We start from the raw sequence: 17197 nt of genomic DNA, 5'->3' as shown, positions 1-17197 counted from the left end.
GACTTGGGCGATGGCGTGGGTCCCAGTGCAGCGATACCTCCATGCACCGTTTGATCTCGGCACAGGTCGCCTGCTCCGAGTGCTCGGTATCGAAAAAGCCTGGCGTGTCAACTACAGCCAGGCGCCTCCCGTCCGGCAAGATCTCCGTGGCAATTTTGCAGTTGGTGGTGATGGAACTCGAGGCCCTCCGGGACGGGAAGGCGTCCACCCCTAAAATGGTGTTTCCGGTCGCACTTTTCCCGCTGCCGGTTTTGCCCACCATGACGATCCGCAGCTCCGGAACTGAAAGGAAGAGAAGGAATAAAATTGGTCAACGGCATGGACGTCCTTCCCGCGGGAGGGAAGATGAAAATTTCCACCATTCTCCTAACTACAATCACAGAGGGGGAAGGGACCTGGGAGATCATCCAGCCCACCCCACTCTCCAGCAGGAGACCTTACGTAAACTCAGAGAGCGGGAAGGGGACCTGGCAGGTCATCTAGAAGAACCCCCAGCTTAAGCAGGAGACCCTTGGAGAATTATTAGACTCACTGAGTCAGAAGGGAACTCGGAGGTCATCTAGCCCAACCCCCAATCCAAGCAGGAGACTTTAGAGAATTATAGACTCACTGAGTGAGAAGGGACCTTGGGGGTCATTTAGTCCAACCCCCAATCCAAGCAGGGGACCCTTACAGAATTATAGCCTTTGGAAGGGACCTTAGAGGATATCTAGTCCAACCCCTTGCCCAAGCAAAAGACCCTTAGAAAGTTGCAGAACCAGAGTCAGAAGGCGACTTTGAGGTCATCTAGCCCAACCCCCAATCCAAGCAGGGGACTTTTAGAGAATTATAGACTCACTGGGTGAGAAGGGAACTCGGAGGTCATCTACTCCAACCCCCAATCCAAGCAGGGGACCCTTACAGAATTATAGCCTTTGGAAGGGACCTTAGAGGTCATCTAGTCCAACCCCCATGTCAAGCAGGAGACCCTTCGAGAATTATTAGACTCACTGAGTCAGAAGGGAACTCGGAGGTCATCTAGTCCAACCCCCAATCCAAGCAGGAGACCCTTACAGAATTACATAGTTTGGAAGGGACCTCGGAGGTCATTTAGTCCAACCCCCCCCACCGCCACTCGGGCAGGAAACCCTCTGCCATGTCAGGCCAAACGGTTTTCCAACCATTTCTTCAAAAGGCTGTTCCCCCTACTTAATCGTTCTGTCCAAAATGGTGCTGAGGCATGGGGGGGAGGCGGGTTGGGCTAGATGACCTCCGAGATCCCTTCCAGGACATTTCCAAGTCAAAGATTTTACCCGATTCAGCTGCACCCATGTGTGCCGGCGCTGACACTGCTCCGCCGCCGCCGATCTCCGGGGTTTGTAAACGGGAAGCGCAAGCGAAGGAGGGCGGGAGAAGGTTCCGGAAGCCTCTTCTGGCCGGACGGAAGGAACGAGAACAAAAGAGAAAGAAGACGAGAAGAAGAAGAGAGAAAAAACAGGGAGGAGAGGAAACGTGAGGCTGGGTTTGTTTGGTTTTTCTTTGTGGTCGTGCTGGTTGTGGTTGTTGCCGGAGATTGTTTGATCCAGTTGTAAAATACTCATAAGATACAAAATGCAGAAGCAGTGGAGAGGATGAGGGGGAAGAGAAGTGGGGCAGGAGAACAGAGAGAGAGACAGAGACAGACAGATAGATAGATAGACAGAAAGGAAGGAAGGAGAAGGAAGGAAGGAAAGAAAGAAAGAGAAAGAAAGGAAGGAAGGAAGGAAGGAGGGTAGGTAGAAGAAAGATAGAAAGAAAGAAGGAAAGAAAGAGAAAGGAAGGTAGAAGAAAGATGAAAGAAAGAAAAAGAAAGAAAGAAAAAGAAAGGAAGATAGAAGATCTAAAAATAGAAAGAAAGAATGGAAGATAGATAAAAGAATGAAAAAAGGAAGGAAGGTAGAAGGAAGAAATATAGAAAGAGAAAGGAAGGCAGAAGAAAGAAAAGAAAGAAAGGAAGTTAGAAGAAGGAAAAAGGAAGGTAGATAGATAGATGGATAGATAGGTGGATGGATGGATGGATGGATGAATGGATGGATGCAAAGAAAGAAAGAAGGGAAGGAAGGAAGGTAGAAGAAAGATAGAAAGCAAGAAAGAAGGAAAGAAAGAAAAAAGAAAAAAGAGAAAGGAAGGTGTGTGGTAATATATTCATCATATTCTGCAAGTCCTCGTACAGCTTTGTATAGATCTGGGGGTATCACAAACGCTCCTCATGGGGGCAGTAGTGCTTTTATGATGGGTGATTTGATCCTGTTGGGGTCTGCAAAGCTTAGAGACCAGGAATGTGGGTAAAGTTCACAGTACCCAGCCGAGCCATTCCCATGAGACCTTTGGTGCCTGGATATTCTCACGGGAACTTTATCATCTTTGCTGAGGCCCGGCTGAGATAATGCTGCTGAGGTAATTGTTTTGATTTTGTACTTGCATTTTCTTAATAAATACTGCTACCCGAGTGCTCTCGGGGCTGGCAATTGCTCAGACGTTTCCCTGCGTCTCATTTTTCAATTGTCAGACCACCACAAGTGGTGACCCCGACGTGATAGTTTGGAAGGCTATACGTTTTGGCGTGATAGCTTGAAAGCTATACGTTTCCCGCATCCTATACTCATCGTCGCGGACGTCGACTGGGCCCTCATCTTCTTCGCTGGACGGAGATAGATTCTTTTCGTGAGTATGGGAGGAGATTTCTCGAAGGCTCAGACAGGGCACATTAGGGAATTGAGAGAAATCACTGGGAATAGTCTTAAGTTTGGAGTTCATAGTAGATGACATGCAGTAGGAAAGAAAGAAATTGAGGACTTATTACAGTATGTTTGGAAACATATTCAGTCATATCCAGAGGGAGGTAGTATTAAAGTAGAGTGCTGGAAAAAGATAGGGAAATTTTTGCACGAGGAGCCTCGTGCCCCTTCTTCAATTTTGTTAACCTGGAGGGTGCTTATGGAAGCGTTAGCTACTCATGAACAACCGCTCCTAGCACCCCCGAAGAAGGTTTGCCGCCTTACCATGCGGCACGAGTATTGCCACCGACAGCACCTCCAGATAAATCCAGAGGACTGTCAGGCACTGAAAATACTTTGTCAGAAGAGAAGAGTTTGCCTTTAAGAGTTCAAGTAGATGCAGTTACTGCAGCTATTCAGGAAGCAACAAATAGAGGGGAATTATCAGGAGATGATTTGGTAGATTTTGGAGTGGAGATTCAACTTAATCCAGTAGAAATTGGTGTGGATGTTGCTTTAAATCCGCAGAGAGTGTGGAAGCCTTTACCTCTCAAGATTTTAAAGGAAGTTAAGCAAGCAGCAAAAGAGTATGGTGTTAGATCGCCATATACTCAGGCATTGTTAGAAGCAAAAGAAAGAAACAAGGAGAAAGAAAAGGCAGAGTAAAAAGGAAGGAAGGAAAGAAGGAAGGAACGGAAGGAAGGAAAGGCAGGTGGGTGGAAAGGAAGGAAGGAAGGAACAAAAGGGAAGGTGGGAAAGAAGGAAGAAGGGAAGTGGAAGTAAAACGGAAGGAAAGAAAGACACTAAGAAATGCAAAAGAAAAACAAGGAGAAAGAAAGAAAAAGGAGTAAAAAGGAAGGAAGGAAAGAGAAGGAACTGAAGGAAGGAATGGTGGATGGGTGGAAAGGAAGGAAGGAGAGAAGAAGGATGGAACAAAAGGGAGGGAGGGGAAGAATGAAGAAGGAAAGTGGGGGTAAAAAGGAAGGAAGGAAGGAAGGAGCGAAGAAGGAAGAAAAGGGAGGGAGGGGAAGAATGAAGAAGGAAAGTGGGCGTAAAAAGGAAGGAAAGAAGGGAAGAAACCCCCAAAAAAGGAAAAAAAGGAGAAAAAGAAAGGGGAATAAAAAGGAAGGCAAGAAAGAAGGGAGGAAAAGAGGGTGGACGGGAAGGAAGGAAGGAAGGAAGGAAGGAAGAAGGGAGGGAAGGTCATAGGCTGGCAGGAAATTACAGAGGGCTGCCGACCCCCTTGGGGAAAGGGCTCCTAATAAATCATTGCATTTCTTTCGATACTTGGCTGGAGGCTCATGAATTCATTTGGGCGTCCGTCGGAACCCTGGACATTCTCTCAAAATTTATCCTTGAATTCTTTGATCCAATTCAATGGTTTGGACAAAAGGTTTGATTTGTCGGGATCTTCCGGGATGACATACGGCTCCCCTTGATTCTCCTTGGTGATCTCCTCCACCATCTTCATCAGCTTGTCGACCTGCTCCTCCCGCCGCCTCCTCGGCCTTGTTGTTGAACCCGCACAAGCGATGGTTGCACTTCTTCATCAACTTACACAGATCTTTGTTCTTGGCCTCGCCGACGTACGTCTCCAGGTCGTCGCCTCCCAGGTCCTCCTTGCAGGTGAACAGGATGATGGTCCGGGAGGCGGACTTGTCCCCGAAGAGTTTCCAGACCTGCTTGGCGGCGGCCGCGTCTTCGGCAGTGAAGCGCCCCACCTGGGTGACCAAAATGAAGGCGTGGAAACCGGTGCGGCACATCTGACGGCAGCTTTCAAGCTGCTTTTCCAGGGAGGTCTCCATCGTTTCGGCGTCGAACAGAGCGGGTGTGTCAAGGACGGAAATTGACTTCCTCTTCCAAGTTCCCTGCACCCTTTGACACTCAACGGTGGTGGTCTTAGCCGCCAAGAAGGACTTGAACGCCGGTTGGCCGAGGATGGTGTTGCCCGTCGCACTCTTCCCGCCGCCAGACTTTCCGACCAGGATGAGTCGGAGTTCGGCATTGTCCCCTGGGAGTTTGAAAAGACAGACAGACGGCGTTAGGGCGGAGTGTAGTTACACCGCTGGAATGGAATTGAGGGCATGGATTCAACGGGTGGAGAGAGAGAGATGATAGATAGATAGATAGATAGATAGATAGATAGATAGATAGATAGATAGATAGATAGATAGATAGACAGATGATATCGATGATAGATAGATGATGGATGTTATATAGATAATAGAGGTAGGTAGACAGACAGACAGACATGATGATGATTGATAATAGATTAGATAAATAGATGATTGTTGGATTGATGATGGATTGAGAGATAAATAGAGATGATAGATAATATAGATAGATGATAGAAGATGATATAGATAGACAGATGATGTAGATGAGAGATGATGGATGGATACATGGATAATAGAGATAGATAGATAGATAGATAGATAGATAGATAGATAGACGTATAGAGATAGAGATGGATAGAAATAAATATAGACAAGTAAATGGATGGATGGATGGATAGATAGATAGATAGATAGATGGATAACGACAGATATAGATAAGTAAGTAGATAGATTAGATAAATAGATAAAGACAAATAGCTGATATAGATAGATAAAGATAGATGGAGAGAGATACATAGATACAGTGTTAGCTAGATAGATAGATAAATAGATGGATAGAGATTAGAGAGAGAGAGAGATAAAGAGATGAATGGATGGATGGATGGACGGACAGATATAAATAGAGATGGATAGAGACAAAGATAATACATAGATACATAGACACACAGACAGACATAGATAAATAGATAGATGGAGAGAGATTGATAGAGATAAATAGATAAAGATAGATGATAGAGATAGACAGATAGATAGATAGAAAGATAGATGGCTAGAGATAGATGTGTTAGCTAGTTACACAGAGATAAATGGATAGAGATGAGAGATAGAGATAGAGATAAAGAGATAGATGGATGGATGGATGGATAGATTTATAGATATAGATGAATAGATGAAGATAGAGATTGATAGAGATAGATAGATAAAGATAGATAAATGCTGGTTTTATTTTTCGGGACCTTCCAGGATGACATACGGCTCCCCTTGATTCTCCTTGGTTATCTCCTCCACCATCCTCATCAGCTTGTCGACCTGCTCCTCCCGCTCGCCTCCCTCGGCCTTGTTGTTGAATCCGCACAAGCGACGGTTGCACTTCTCCATCAGCTTACACAGGTGTTCATTCGTGGCCTCGCCGACGTACGTCTCCAGGTCGTCGCCTCCCAGGTCCTCCTTGCAGGTGAACAGGATGATGGTCCGGGAGGCGGACTTGTCCCCGAAGAGTTTCCAGACCTCCTTGGCAGCGGCCACGTCTTCGGTGGTGAAGCGCCCCACCTGGGTGACCAAAATGAAGGCGTGGAGACCGGTGCGGCACATCTGACGGCAGCTTTTAAGCTGCTTTTCCAGGGAGGTCTCCGTCTTTTTCGGCGTCAAACAGAGCAGGCGTGTCGAGGACGGAAATCGTCCTCCCCTTCCAGGTTCCCTGCGCCCTTTGACACTCGACGGTGGTGGTCTTGGCTGCCAACAGGGACTTGAACGCCGGTCGGCCGAGGATGGTGTTGCCCGTGGCGCTTTTCCCGCTTCCGGATTTCCCGACCAGGATGAGCCGGAGCTCGGCATCGTCCCCTGGGAGTTTGAAAAGACAGAGAGACGGCGTTAGGGCGGAGTGTAGTTACACCGCTGGAATGGAAGTCAGGGCATGGATTCAACGGGTGGAGAGCGTGAGATGACAGATAGATAGATAGAAAGAAAGAGATAGAGATGGATAGAGATAGATAAGTAGATAGGTAGGTAGGTAGGTAGGTAGATAGATGATAGATAGATGATATTGATGATAGATATTTGATGGATGATATATAGATAATAGAGGTACATAGGTAGATAGACAGACAGACATGATGTTGATGATTGATAAATAGATTAGATAAATAGATGATTGATGGATAGATGATGGATTGACAGATACATAGAGATGATAGATAATATAGATAGATGATAGAAGATGATATAAGACAGATGATGTAGATGAGAGATGATGGATGGATACATGGATAATAGAGATAGATAGATAGATAGATAGATAGATAGATAGATAGATAGATAGATAGATAGATAGATAGAGGGAGGTATAGAGATAGAGATGGATAGAAATAGATATAGACAAGTAAATGGATAGATGGATAGATAGAGAGATGGATAGCGACAGATATAGATAAGTAAGTACATAGATTAGATAGATAGATATAGATAAATTGATAGATAGATGATATAGATAGATAAAGATAGATGGATAGAGAGAGATACATAGACACAGTGTTAGCTAGATAGACAGATAAATAGATGGATAGAGATTAGAGAGAGAGAGAGAGAGATAAAGAGATGAATGGATGGATGGATGGACAGACAGATATAAATAGAGATGGATAGAGATATAGATAATACATAGATACATAGACACACAGACATAGATAAATAGATAGATGGAGACAGAGATTGATAGAGATAAATAGATAAAGATAGATAGATGCTAGAGATAGACAGATAGAAAGATAGATAGAACGATAGATGGATAGAGATAGATGTGTTAGCTAGTTACACAGAGATAAATGGATAGAGATGAGAGATAGAGATATAAAGAGATAGATGGATGGATGGATAGATTTATAGATAGATATAGATAAATAGATGGAGATAGAGATTGATAGAGATAGATAGATAGAGATAAAGATAGATAAATGCTAGTTTGATTTTTCGGGACCTTCCGGGATGACATACGGCTCCCCTTGATTCTCCTTGGTGATCTCCACCACCATCTTCATCAGCTTGTCGACCTGCTCCTCCCGCTCGCCTCCCTCGGCCTTGTTGTTGAATCCGCACAAGCGACGGTTGCACTTCTCCATCAGCTTACACAGGTGTTTGTTCGTGGCCTCACCGACGTACGTCTCCAGGTCGTCCCCTCCCAGGTCCTCCTTGCAGGTGAACAGGATGATGGTCCGGGAGGCGGACTTGTCTCCGAAGAGTTTCCAGACCTCCTTGGCAGCAGCCACGTCTTCGGTGGTGAAGCGCCCCACCTGGGTGACCAAAATGAAGGCATGGAGACCGGTGCGGCACATCTGACGGCAGCTTTTGCGCTGCTTTTCCAGGGAGGTCTCCATCGTTTCGGCGTCGAACAGAGCGGGCGTGTCGAGGACGGAAATCGTCTTCCCGTTCCAGGTTCCCTGCGCCCTTTGACACTCGACGGTGGTGGTCTTGGCCGCCAAGAGGGACTCGAACGCCGGTCGGCCGAGGATGGTGTTGCCCGTCGCACTCTTCCCGCTTCCAGATTTCCCGACCAGGATGAGCCGGAGTTCGGCATCGTCCCCTGGGAGTTTGAAAAGACAGAGACGGCGTTAGGGCGGAGTGTAGTTGCACCGCTGGAATGGAAGTCAGGGCATGGATTCAACGGGTGGAGAGAGAGAGATGATAGATAGATAGATAGATAGATAGATAGATAGATAGATAGATATAGATATAGATAGATAGATAGATAGATAGATAGATAGATAGATAGATAGATAGATAGATAGATAGATAGATAGATAGATAGATAGATAGATAGATAGATAGAGATGGATATAGATAAATAGGTAGGTAGATAGAGAGAGAGAGACAGATAGAGGTATAGAGATAGAGATGGAAATAGATAAGTAGATAGATAGATATAGAGGTAGGTGGATAGATGATATTGATGATAGTTTGACGATAGACAAAGATAGATGGTAGATGTAGATAGATATATAAATAGATGGATGGATAGAAAGAGGATATAGATAAATAGATCGATCGATCGATCGATCGATAGATAGGAGAATTAACCAGTGGAACGGTTTGCCAGTAGAATTTGTGGCTCTCCCATCTCTTTTAGAAGAGACCGGAGAGCCACTTGGTCTGAAATGGTATTGGGTCTTCTGCTTTCGGCAGGGGCTGGGCTAGATGACCTCCGCGGTCCCCTCCCTCATTTTGTCCTCCCGCCGAGCCAGGGGTCGGGGGTCAGGCTAGAAGGCCTCCGAGGTTCCTTTCCAGGATTCTAGGATTCGGTGGGGGGTGTCTCGTGCTCATGCAGGGGGCCAGACTAGATGACCTCCAAGGTCCCCTCCCGTTCCGTGCCCTGCTTCAACAGCCACTCCCCCGAGGCCAAGCGTCCCCCTGTGGTGCCCCTCACCGTCTTCCTTGGCTTCGGCCCCTCGCTGGTCCTCCATGGGCCCCTGAAAGGGAAGGAAGGAGCAGGTCAGAGAGGAGGCAGGGCAGCCATTTTGTCTGGAACGGTCGGCCATCTTAGATACCCCAAGAGCCACACCGGTCCTAACCAGAAGCCCCCCCCCATTCCATTCTGGAGCTGAGCGGAAGTCCAGGTCCTCCACCATAGAGTCTCCTCCTAGCCCGGCATCCTTTTTTCTTTTCCCTTCAGCTGTCTGGAAGTAGGGTTCCCTCCCACCATAGAGTCTCCTCCTAGCACGGCATCCTTTTTTTTTTTTTGTTCGGCTGTCTGGAAGTAGGGTTCCCCTCCCACCATAGAGTCTACTCCTAGCCTGGCATCCTTTTTTTTTTTTCGGCTGTCTGGAAGTAGGGTTCCCTCCCACCATAGAGTCTACTCCTAGCCTGGCATCCTTTTTCCCCACTTCGGCCGTCCAGAAGGTTCCCACCACCACCACCACCATAGAGTCTCCTGCACGGAGAGGAGGAAAGAAGGAAAGGAAAGGAGGAAACGAATGGAGGAAGGAAAGGGAAAGGAGGGAAGAAGGAAAGGAAAGGAAGAAAGAAGGAAAGGAAAGGAGGAAAGAAGGAAAGGAAAGGAGGAAACGAATGGAGGAAGGAAAGGGAAAGGGGGGAAGAAGGAAAGAAGGAAAGGAACGGAGGAAGGGAAGGGAAGGGAAGGGAAGGAGATAGGAAGGGAGGAAAGAAAAGGAGGGAAGAAGGAAAGGAAAGGAGGAAAGGAGGAAAGAAGGAAAGGAAAGGAAAGGAGGAAAGAAGGAAAGGAAAGGAAAGGAAAGGAGAAAGAAGGAAGGGAAAGGAAGAAGGAAGGAGGGAGGGAGGGAGGGAGGGGAAGAAGGAAAGGAAAGGAGGAAGGGAAGAAGGGAGGAGGGAGGAGGAGGGAGGGGAGGAAGGAGGGAGGAAGGAAAGAAAAAGGGAGGGCAAAGCGAAGAACCCAAAAGGAGGAAGTCTCCTCCTCCCCAGCCCATTCTACAGACCCCCCAGTCCAAAGGGACCCTGGAGGTCATCTAGCCCAACTCCCCCCCTGCCCAGCCCCTCCCCCCTCCCACCGCTCAAGCCGTCCTATAGAGCCCTGGCAGAATCAGAGCATCACAGAGTTTGAAAGGGTCCCTGGAGGTCAGCTAGCCCAACCCCCCACTGCCCCCTCCTCTGCCCTCCCCCCAACCCCAATGCCCAAACTCCCTCTCCTCCCACCTCTTGAGGCCAGGAATGGGGAGGGGGCTTTTGTCTGGAGAATGGGGGAGGGGGATCGTTGGGGGGAAGTGAAGCCCCCTCCCTCCCTCCCACTTTGGAGAAACTTTGCAGCCCCTCCCCTTCTTCTTCTTCCCCCAATGGGAAGAGAGGGAGGGGATTTGGGGAGGGGGAGGGCTGGGCAGTCCTGTTAGAGGAGCCTCCACCCCCCACCCTCCTCCTCCCCTTTGCCTGCGGGAGGGGAGGGGGGACTTAGGAGGGAGGGAGGGAGAGAGCAACCTGAGTTACTCCTTCGGGGATGGGAGGGGGAGGACTCTCCGCGACCCCCGCTGCTTCTCTTGAAGGGCCACCAGAGCTCCGCCAGTCGATCCTCCGTCTCCTCCTCCGTCTCTCCCCGCCCGGATCGCCGCGCAGAACTGAAGTTGGGAGCGCCCAAAGGGGGGGAGGGGGAGGAGACTCCCAGCGTCCCAGCTCCTCCCCCCATTTGGCTACTTTCTCTTTCCCTTCCTCTCTCTCCTCCCTCACAGTCTCTTTCTCACTCAAGAGAAGGCAGGAGAAAAGGAGTCGCAAGGGGACCTCAGAGGTCATCTACTCCAACCCCCCTCCCCACCCCGTGCTAAGCACCGTCTTCCCCTCCCGTCACGGCTTCCAAACGAACAAAGCTCCGGGTTTCGTTGGGTGGCCAGAGGGCGTCAAACCCGTCCGGCTTGGTCCCCTTTTCCCAGCTACTCCCAGGAGTAAAACGCAACGTTACTACTCCGCCAGCCACTTCTTCCAGCCTGGCTTCTCTGCGCCTGCGCGAACTGGAAGCGGCGAGAGGGGGGACGCTAAAACGAAAGCGGGGAAATCACGTGACTGGAGGGAAAGCGGCCGCCCCCCGTTTTCTTTCCTCCTCTTTTCCTGCCAGGGGAGCCCCGCCCTCCGCCCGCCCCGCCCCGAGGTCATCTAGTCTGACCCTCCCTTTGGTCTGACAGAATAATAATTGGAAGGGATCTCGGAGGTCATCTAGTGGACCTTCCCATTTTCCCCTCCCCCCTCCTCAGAGAACTCCCCTCCCCGCCGACGGGTGGGGGAGGGAAGGAGGGGGAAGAGGGCGGGGCGAGCAGGCGGGGGCGGGGCGTTTCCCCGTCGGGACTTTTACGGACATCGCAGCCCGAGAAGCTTCGTCGCTCCGTCTTTGGGCCCGAGGGAGACGCCGGTGAGGGGGGAAGGGGGAGGGGGCTTTGGGGGAGGGGTGGGGGAAGAGGAGGGGGAGGAAAGGAGCCGATCGGGCGGAAATTTCTTCTACCCCTTCCTCTTTCTTTCTTTCTTTCTTTCCTTCCTTTCTCTCTTTCTTTCTTTTCTTTCTTTCCTTTCTCTCTTTCTTTCTTTCCTTCTTTCCTTTGTTTCTTTTTTCTATCTGTCTATCTTTCTTCTACCTTCCTTTTTCCTTCTTCTACCTTTCTTTCTCTCTTTCTTTCTCTTTTTCTTTTTCCATCTATCTACCTTTATCTATCTATCTATCTATCTATCTATCTATCTATTTATCTATCTTTCTTCTACCTTCCTTTTTCCTTCTTCTACCTTTCTTTCTCTTTCTTTCTTTCTTTCTTTCTGTCTTTCCTTCTTTCTTTCTTTCTTTCTTTCTTTCTTTTTCTTTCTTTCTTCCACCTTCCTTTCTCTTTTTTTCTTTTTTCTTTCTTTCCTTCTTTCTTGCTTTCTATCTTTCTTCTACCTTCCTTCCTTCCCTTCTTTCTTTCTTTGCATCCATCCATTCATCCATCCATCCATCCATCCACCTATCTATCTACCTTCCTTTTTCCTTCTTTTTAACTTTCTTTCTTTCTTTTTCTTTCTTCTGCCTTCCTTTCTCTTTCTATATTTCTTCCTTCTACCTTCCTTCCTATTTTCATTCTTTTATCTATCTTACTTTCTTTCTTTCTCTTCTTTCTTTCTTTCTTTCTTTCTTTTTCTTTCTTTCATCTTTCTTCTACCTTCCTTTCTCTTTCTTTCCTTCTTTCTATCTTTCTTCTACCTTCCTTGTTCTTTCTTGTTATCTTTCTCTCTTTCTTCTACCTACCCTCCTTCCTTTCTTTTCTTTCTTTCTTTCTTTCTTTCTTTCTTTCTTTCTTTCTTTCTTTCTTTCTTTCTTTCTTTCTTTCTTTCTTTCTTTCCTTCCTTCCTTCCTTCCTTCCTTCCTTCCTTTCTGTCTATCTATCTATCTGTCTGTCTCTGTCTCTCTCTCTGTTCTCCTGCCCCACTTCTCTTCCCCCTCATCCTCTCCTCTGCTTCTGCATTTTGTATCTTATGAGTATTTTACAACTGGATCAAACAATCTCCGGCAACAACCACAACCAGCACGACCACAAAGAAAAACCAAACAAACCCAGCCTCACGTTTCCTCTCTTCCGTTTTTTTTTTCTCTTCTTCTTCTCGTCTTCTTTCTCTTTTGTTCTCGTTCCTTCCGTCCGGCCAGAAGAGGCTTCCGGAACCTTCTCCCTCCCTCCTTCGCTTGCGCTTCCCGTTTACAAACCCCGGAGATCGGTGGCGGCGGATCAGTGCCAGCGCCAGCACACATGGGTGGAAATCAATCGGGTAAAATCTTTGACTTGGAAATGTCCTGGAAGGGATCTCGGAGGTCATCTAGCCCAACCCACCTCCCCCCCACGCCTCAGCACCATTTTGGACAGAACGATTAAGCAGGGGAACAGCCTTGTGAAGAAATGGTGGGAAAACCGTTTGGCCTGACATGGCAGAGGGTTTCCTGCCTGAGTGGCGGTGGGGGTTGGACTAGATGACCCCCAAGGTCCCTTCCAAACTCTATAATTCTGTACATTTCTCCTGCTTGCATTGGGGTTGGACTAGATGAGCTCCGAGTTCCCTTCTGACTCAGTGAGTCTAATAATTCTCGAAGGGTCTCCTGCTTGACATGGGGGTTGGACTAGATGACCTCAAAGTCGCCTTCCGACTCTGGTTCTGCAACTTTCTAAGGGTCTCTTGCTTGGGCAAGGGGTTGGACTAGATGTCCTCTAAGGTCCCTTCCAAAGGCTATAATTCTGTAAGGGTCCCCTGCTTGGATTGGGGGTTGGAGTAGATGACCTCCAAGTTCCCTTCTCACCCAGTGAGTCTATAATTCTCTAAAAGTCCCCTGCTTGGATTGGGGGTTGGGCTAGATGACCTCCGAGTTCCCTTCTGACTCGGTGAGTCTAATAATTCTCTAAGGGTCTCCTGCTTGGATTGGGGTTCTTCTAGATGACCTGCCAGGCCCCCTTCCCGCTCTCTGAGTTTACGTAAGGTCTCCTGTTGGAGAGGTGGGTGGGCTGGATGATCTCCCAGGTCCCTTCCCCCTCTGTGATTGTAGTTAGGAGAACGGTGGAAATTTTAATCTTCCCTCCCGCGCGGAGGACGTCCATGCCATTGACTAATTTTATTCCTTCTCTTCCTTTCAGTTCCGGATCTGCGGATCGTCATGGTGGGCAAAACCGGCAATGGGAAAAGTGCGACCGGAAACACCATTTTGGGGATGGACGCCTTTCCGTCCCGGGCGGCCTCGACTTCCGTCACGGCCAAGTGCAGAATGGCCACGCGGAGCTTGCCGGACGGGAGGCACCTGGCCGTCATCGACACACCGGGCTTTTTCGATACTGAGCAGTCGGAGCAGGCGACCTGCGCCGAGATCAAAAGGTGTGTGAAGGTGTGTGCGCCGGGACCCCACGCCATCGTCCAAGTCATCCGCCTGGCCCATTTCAGCGGGGAAGAGTTGGAGGTCGCCCGGCTCATCAAAGACATCTTCAGCCTCAAAGCCAAGAAGTACATGATCATCTTGTTCACCCGCAAAGAAGACCTGGAGGGACGCCCTCTTCACGACCTGCTGTCCTCCAACGACAACGATGTCGGCTTGAGGCTCCTGCGGTCGCAAATTCAGAGTTGCGGGAACCGGTGCCTGGCTTTTAACAACCGGGCGGTCGGGTCGGAACGCCGGGCTCAGGCGGACGAGCTGATCCGGATGGTGGACGAGCTCGCGCGGAAGAACGAGCCGATGCCGCACTACACCAAAGACATGTTGGAGGCGGACCAAAAGAGCTGGCCGTGGTGGCCATGTTCCCTCCTGTGATACGGAGTGTCATCCTCCGATCGTCTGCGGGAGTGGAATTGTTGATTGATTGATTGATTGTTGTTTAGGAGGGGGGTGTATTTTGTTTGGGAGTTGTTATGTCTGGAGTGTGTAGCGGAAGGAACGGGCCCGCACAGGTGCGTGACGCTCCACTCGGACAGGTGAGAACTCACGTGTGAAGGTCCACTCCCGTGAGTGGAGACCGTTGTTAGGAATGATAGTCCCCTAACAGTTGGGTTGGCAATATATAAACCGGGATAATCACTTAATACTAAATTTGGATGCAGTGTGTATATATATATATATATATATATATATATAATTACTAAATAAATCAATAAATTTACTATGCTTTGGAGCTGTCAGAGTTTGGTTGTTTTCTTATCAACCTTTCATGACCAAACTAGGTCATGGCATCAGACCAGAGGATTGGCCTTCCAGCTATTTCCTGCGTCGGACTTGCTTTTCTGCTCTGCACGCGCACGCGGAAGCCTGGCTCATATTTGCCCCCTACAAAATCCACCCCGCGATGCACGATGTCGTCCCTGTCTGCACAATCCTCCAATCCCGCCGCAAAGCACAGGTGGGGGGGGGGAAGGATGAGAATCCCGCTTCTTCATCCTTGACGGTACTTTCCGTGTCTTCGTTGCAGTCGAAAGACACGGAAAAAAGGGGGGGCTGATATCTTCCCTCCCCTGGACGGTGCCGAATGCCCACGATTGGAGCATTTTGGATCCATTTTCTTTACATGCGACCGATTTTTGTCAAAGAAACCTTGTTACGCCCCCCTTTCCTCCCAATCTTCGAATGCGATATTCAGTCCGACGTTTTTAACCCGGGCCTAACATGAGTCCTTTAACCATTTCCCTCATCAAAGTCGAAATAGACTCGTCTCCTGTGTTCCTCCTCTCAACTCTCCTTTTGTGGGAAATGGACTTGAGCCGCCGGACGAGTAAAATGGACGCTAGCCCCGAACCCCGCCGCTCTGTGGATTAGTGCCAAGAGACTGCCGACTCGTGGCCTCAGCGTCATCGATGCTGCGATTGGTTGCTGCCAGGGTAAAGGGGGCGTTTCCTTTTTCCCGCTCTTTTTCTTCTTCTCTCGTCTTCTGTCCTCGCTGAGGGATTTTTTTACCTCAGGATGCGTCCCAGGGGGACCTGAAAAACTGGCCTCATTTCTCTCCGGAGGACGAATGAGGAGAAGAAGCTTTGAAAAGGCTACACATTTGTGTTAGCTAGCGTCTCTTTCTTTCTTTCTTTCTTTCTTTCTTTCTTTCTCTTTCTTTCTCTTTGAAAATAAATAAAGATAAGACAAAGATCTCGACAAAGAATACGCTATCAAGACAAAAGGAAGAATTGGCGGACCTATTGAAAATTCACGTTACAAATAAGATCAAGTATTTGGGGATACATTTGACAGCAAGATGTAGTACATTAAAGGAGAATAATTATCTCAAACTTAAACAGCAGATAGCGCTAAATTTGGCGAAATGGGAAAATCTACAACTGTCATTCATAGGGAGAATATCAACAATCAAGATGAATATATTACCCAGAATTTTATCTTTGTTTCAAACAATACCAATCCGGCTTGGGAAAGGACTACTTTGAAGATTTCAATAAAATGGTGTTGAAATATATATATATATGGCAAAGTAAGAAAGCGAGAATAAAGACAAAACTCTTGCAAGATGCTAGAGTAAGAGGCGGATTTGGTTTGCCTCATTGGGAGTTGTACTACCAAGCTACAAACTTGATGTGGGTCAAGCAATGGATAACATTAAGAAACACTAGATTGTTGACATTAGAAGGACATGACTTGTGGTTGGGGTGGCACGCTTTTTTATGGTATAAAGGAACCGAAACCCAGGGATATTTTAGAAGACATCATATACGGGAGTCTCTGTGGTTAAACTGGGAGAAGATTAAAGGACAATGTTATTTGAAAATTCCAGTCTGGCTATCGACTATTGAAGCATTTTCCTATCCTATAATATACAAGAAGGATCAAACAGTTAGATATGGGGAAATATTGAATGAAAAGGTGAACTTAAATCGATGCAAAACCTAGAGGAACAAGGCATAAAGATGAATTGGTTCTCATATGCGCAAATACACTCAAGGTATGATGAAGATTTTAAAACAGAAGGATTTTATGATAAACCGACTGATTTAGATAAGATTTTGACAGGTACTGATGAAAAGGTGATTAAAAAATTATATGGTTATTTATTGGAAATTAAATTAGAAGAAGAACAAGTTCAAGAAACTATGATTGCTTGGGGGAAGAATTTTGGAGACGGGGTCGATTTAGAGAAACGGCAAAAATTGTGGTTTCAAAATTATAAAATGACAATGTCAACAGCATTTAAAGAAAATCTGTATAAGATGTTTTACAGGTGGCATTTTCCCCGACAAGAAGAGCAAGAATGTTCAAGAATAAATCTGAAAAATGTTGGAAATGTCATCAGACACCTGGCTCATATTACCATATGTGGTGGACTTGTGCGGATGCTAGAAAATACTGGATTAAAATCCACACGTGGTTGGAAAAAAATGACAAAAAAACCAACAACATATAGATTTGAAACCAGAGATATTTTTATTGGGAATTTTACCTGATACATACAGTAAAGATTTGAAATACTTGATTGTAAATGTATTCACAGCGGCCAGGATTGTATTTGCTAAAAACTGGAAAAATGAGAAAACACCATCGCAGGAGGAAACCATTAAGAAAATATTGGAATATGCTGAAATGAGCAGATTGACATTTGAAATTAGAGAACAAGATGATAAACAATTTTACACAATGTGGGACCTTTTCTATCAGTGGTTAGATAATAAAATATAATAATGGAATATGTAGAATATTAG

General features: G+C 47.2%; 6 protein-coding genes and 1 long non-coding RNA gene across 9 annotated transcripts in view; 3 read left to right on the top strand and 4 right to left on the bottom strand.

The window, feature by feature from the left end:
* Positions 1 to 1726, bottom strand: part of LOC148123721 (GTPase IMAP family member 7-like) — a 3534-nt gene extending 1808 nt beyond the window's left edge. The window contains exons 1-2 of the mRNA XM_087918989.1: positions 1293 to 1726; positions 38 to 282 (exon numbers count right to left, since the gene is read on the bottom strand). Of these exons, the coding sequence (XP_087775115.1) occupies positions 38 to 282; positions 1293 to 1311 (264 nt within the window). The 5' untranslated portion in view covers positions 1312 to 1726. The remainder of the gene's footprint in view (positions 1 to 37; positions 283 to 1292) is intronic.
* LOC113455120 (GTPase IMAP family member 9-like) overlaps positions 1 to 10653 on the bottom strand; it is a 128652-nt gene extending 117999 nt beyond the window's left edge. Inside the window, exon 1 of the mRNA XM_087918968.1 lies at positions 10579 to 10653. The gene's annotated coding sequence lies outside the window, so the exon portion shown is untranslated. The remainder of the gene's footprint in view (positions 1 to 10578) is intronic.
* Positions 1 to 17197, bottom strand: part of LOC113453370 (GTPase IMAP family member 2-like) — a 132179-nt gene that overhangs the window by 54968 nt on the left and 60014 nt on the right. The gene's annotated exons all lie outside the window — the stretch shown is intronic.
* Positions 1 to 17197, top strand: part of LOC113453807 (GTPase IMAP family member 3-like) — a 137203-nt gene that overhangs the window by 80905 nt on the left and 39101 nt on the right. The window lies entirely within an intron of this gene.
* The window catches only part of LOC148123718 (uncharacterized), a 194116-nt gene continuing 180469 nt past the window's right edge, over positions 3551 to 17197 (top strand). The window contains exon 1 of the long non-coding RNA XR_015740570.1: positions 3551 to 3626. This is a non-coding gene — a long non-coding RNA (uncharacterized LOC148123718). The remainder of the gene's footprint in view (positions 3627 to 17197) is intronic.
* LOC113454893 (GTPase IMAP family member 8-like) lies at positions 4085 to 9030 on the bottom strand. Its single transcript, XM_087918987.1, is given in 5 exon segments — positions 4085 to 4746; positions 5809 to 6193; positions 6195 to 6412; positions 7545 to 8147; positions 8988 to 9030. Coding segments are annotated over 5 exon segments (1905 nt in total). The 5' UTR covers positions 9025 to 9030.
* Positions 11351 to 14625, top strand: LOC113455005 (GTPase IMAP family member 7-like). Its single transcript, XM_087918972.1, has 3 exons — positions 11351 to 11426; positions 12684 to 12802; positions 13657 to 14625. The coding sequence occupies exons 2-3, from the start codon at positions 12784 to 12786 to the stop codon at positions 14319 to 14321; spliced, it is 684 nt and encodes a 227-aa protein (XP_087775098.1). The 5' UTR covers positions 11351 to 11426; positions 12684 to 12783; the 3' UTR covers positions 14322 to 14625.

The sequence above is a fragment of the Pseudonaja textilis genome, unplaced genomic scaffold (genome assembly GCF_049901715.1).
Source record: "Pseudonaja textilis isolate UNSWEBS1 unplaced genomic scaffold, rPseTex1.2 PTEXSCF22, whole genome shotgun sequence".
NCBI lineage: Eukaryota > Metazoa > Chordata > Lepidosauria > Squamata > Elapidae > Pseudonaja > Pseudonaja textilis.
The sequence above is the reverse complement of the archived record's forward strand: the minus strand, read 5'-3'. Positions and strand labels throughout refer to the sequence as shown.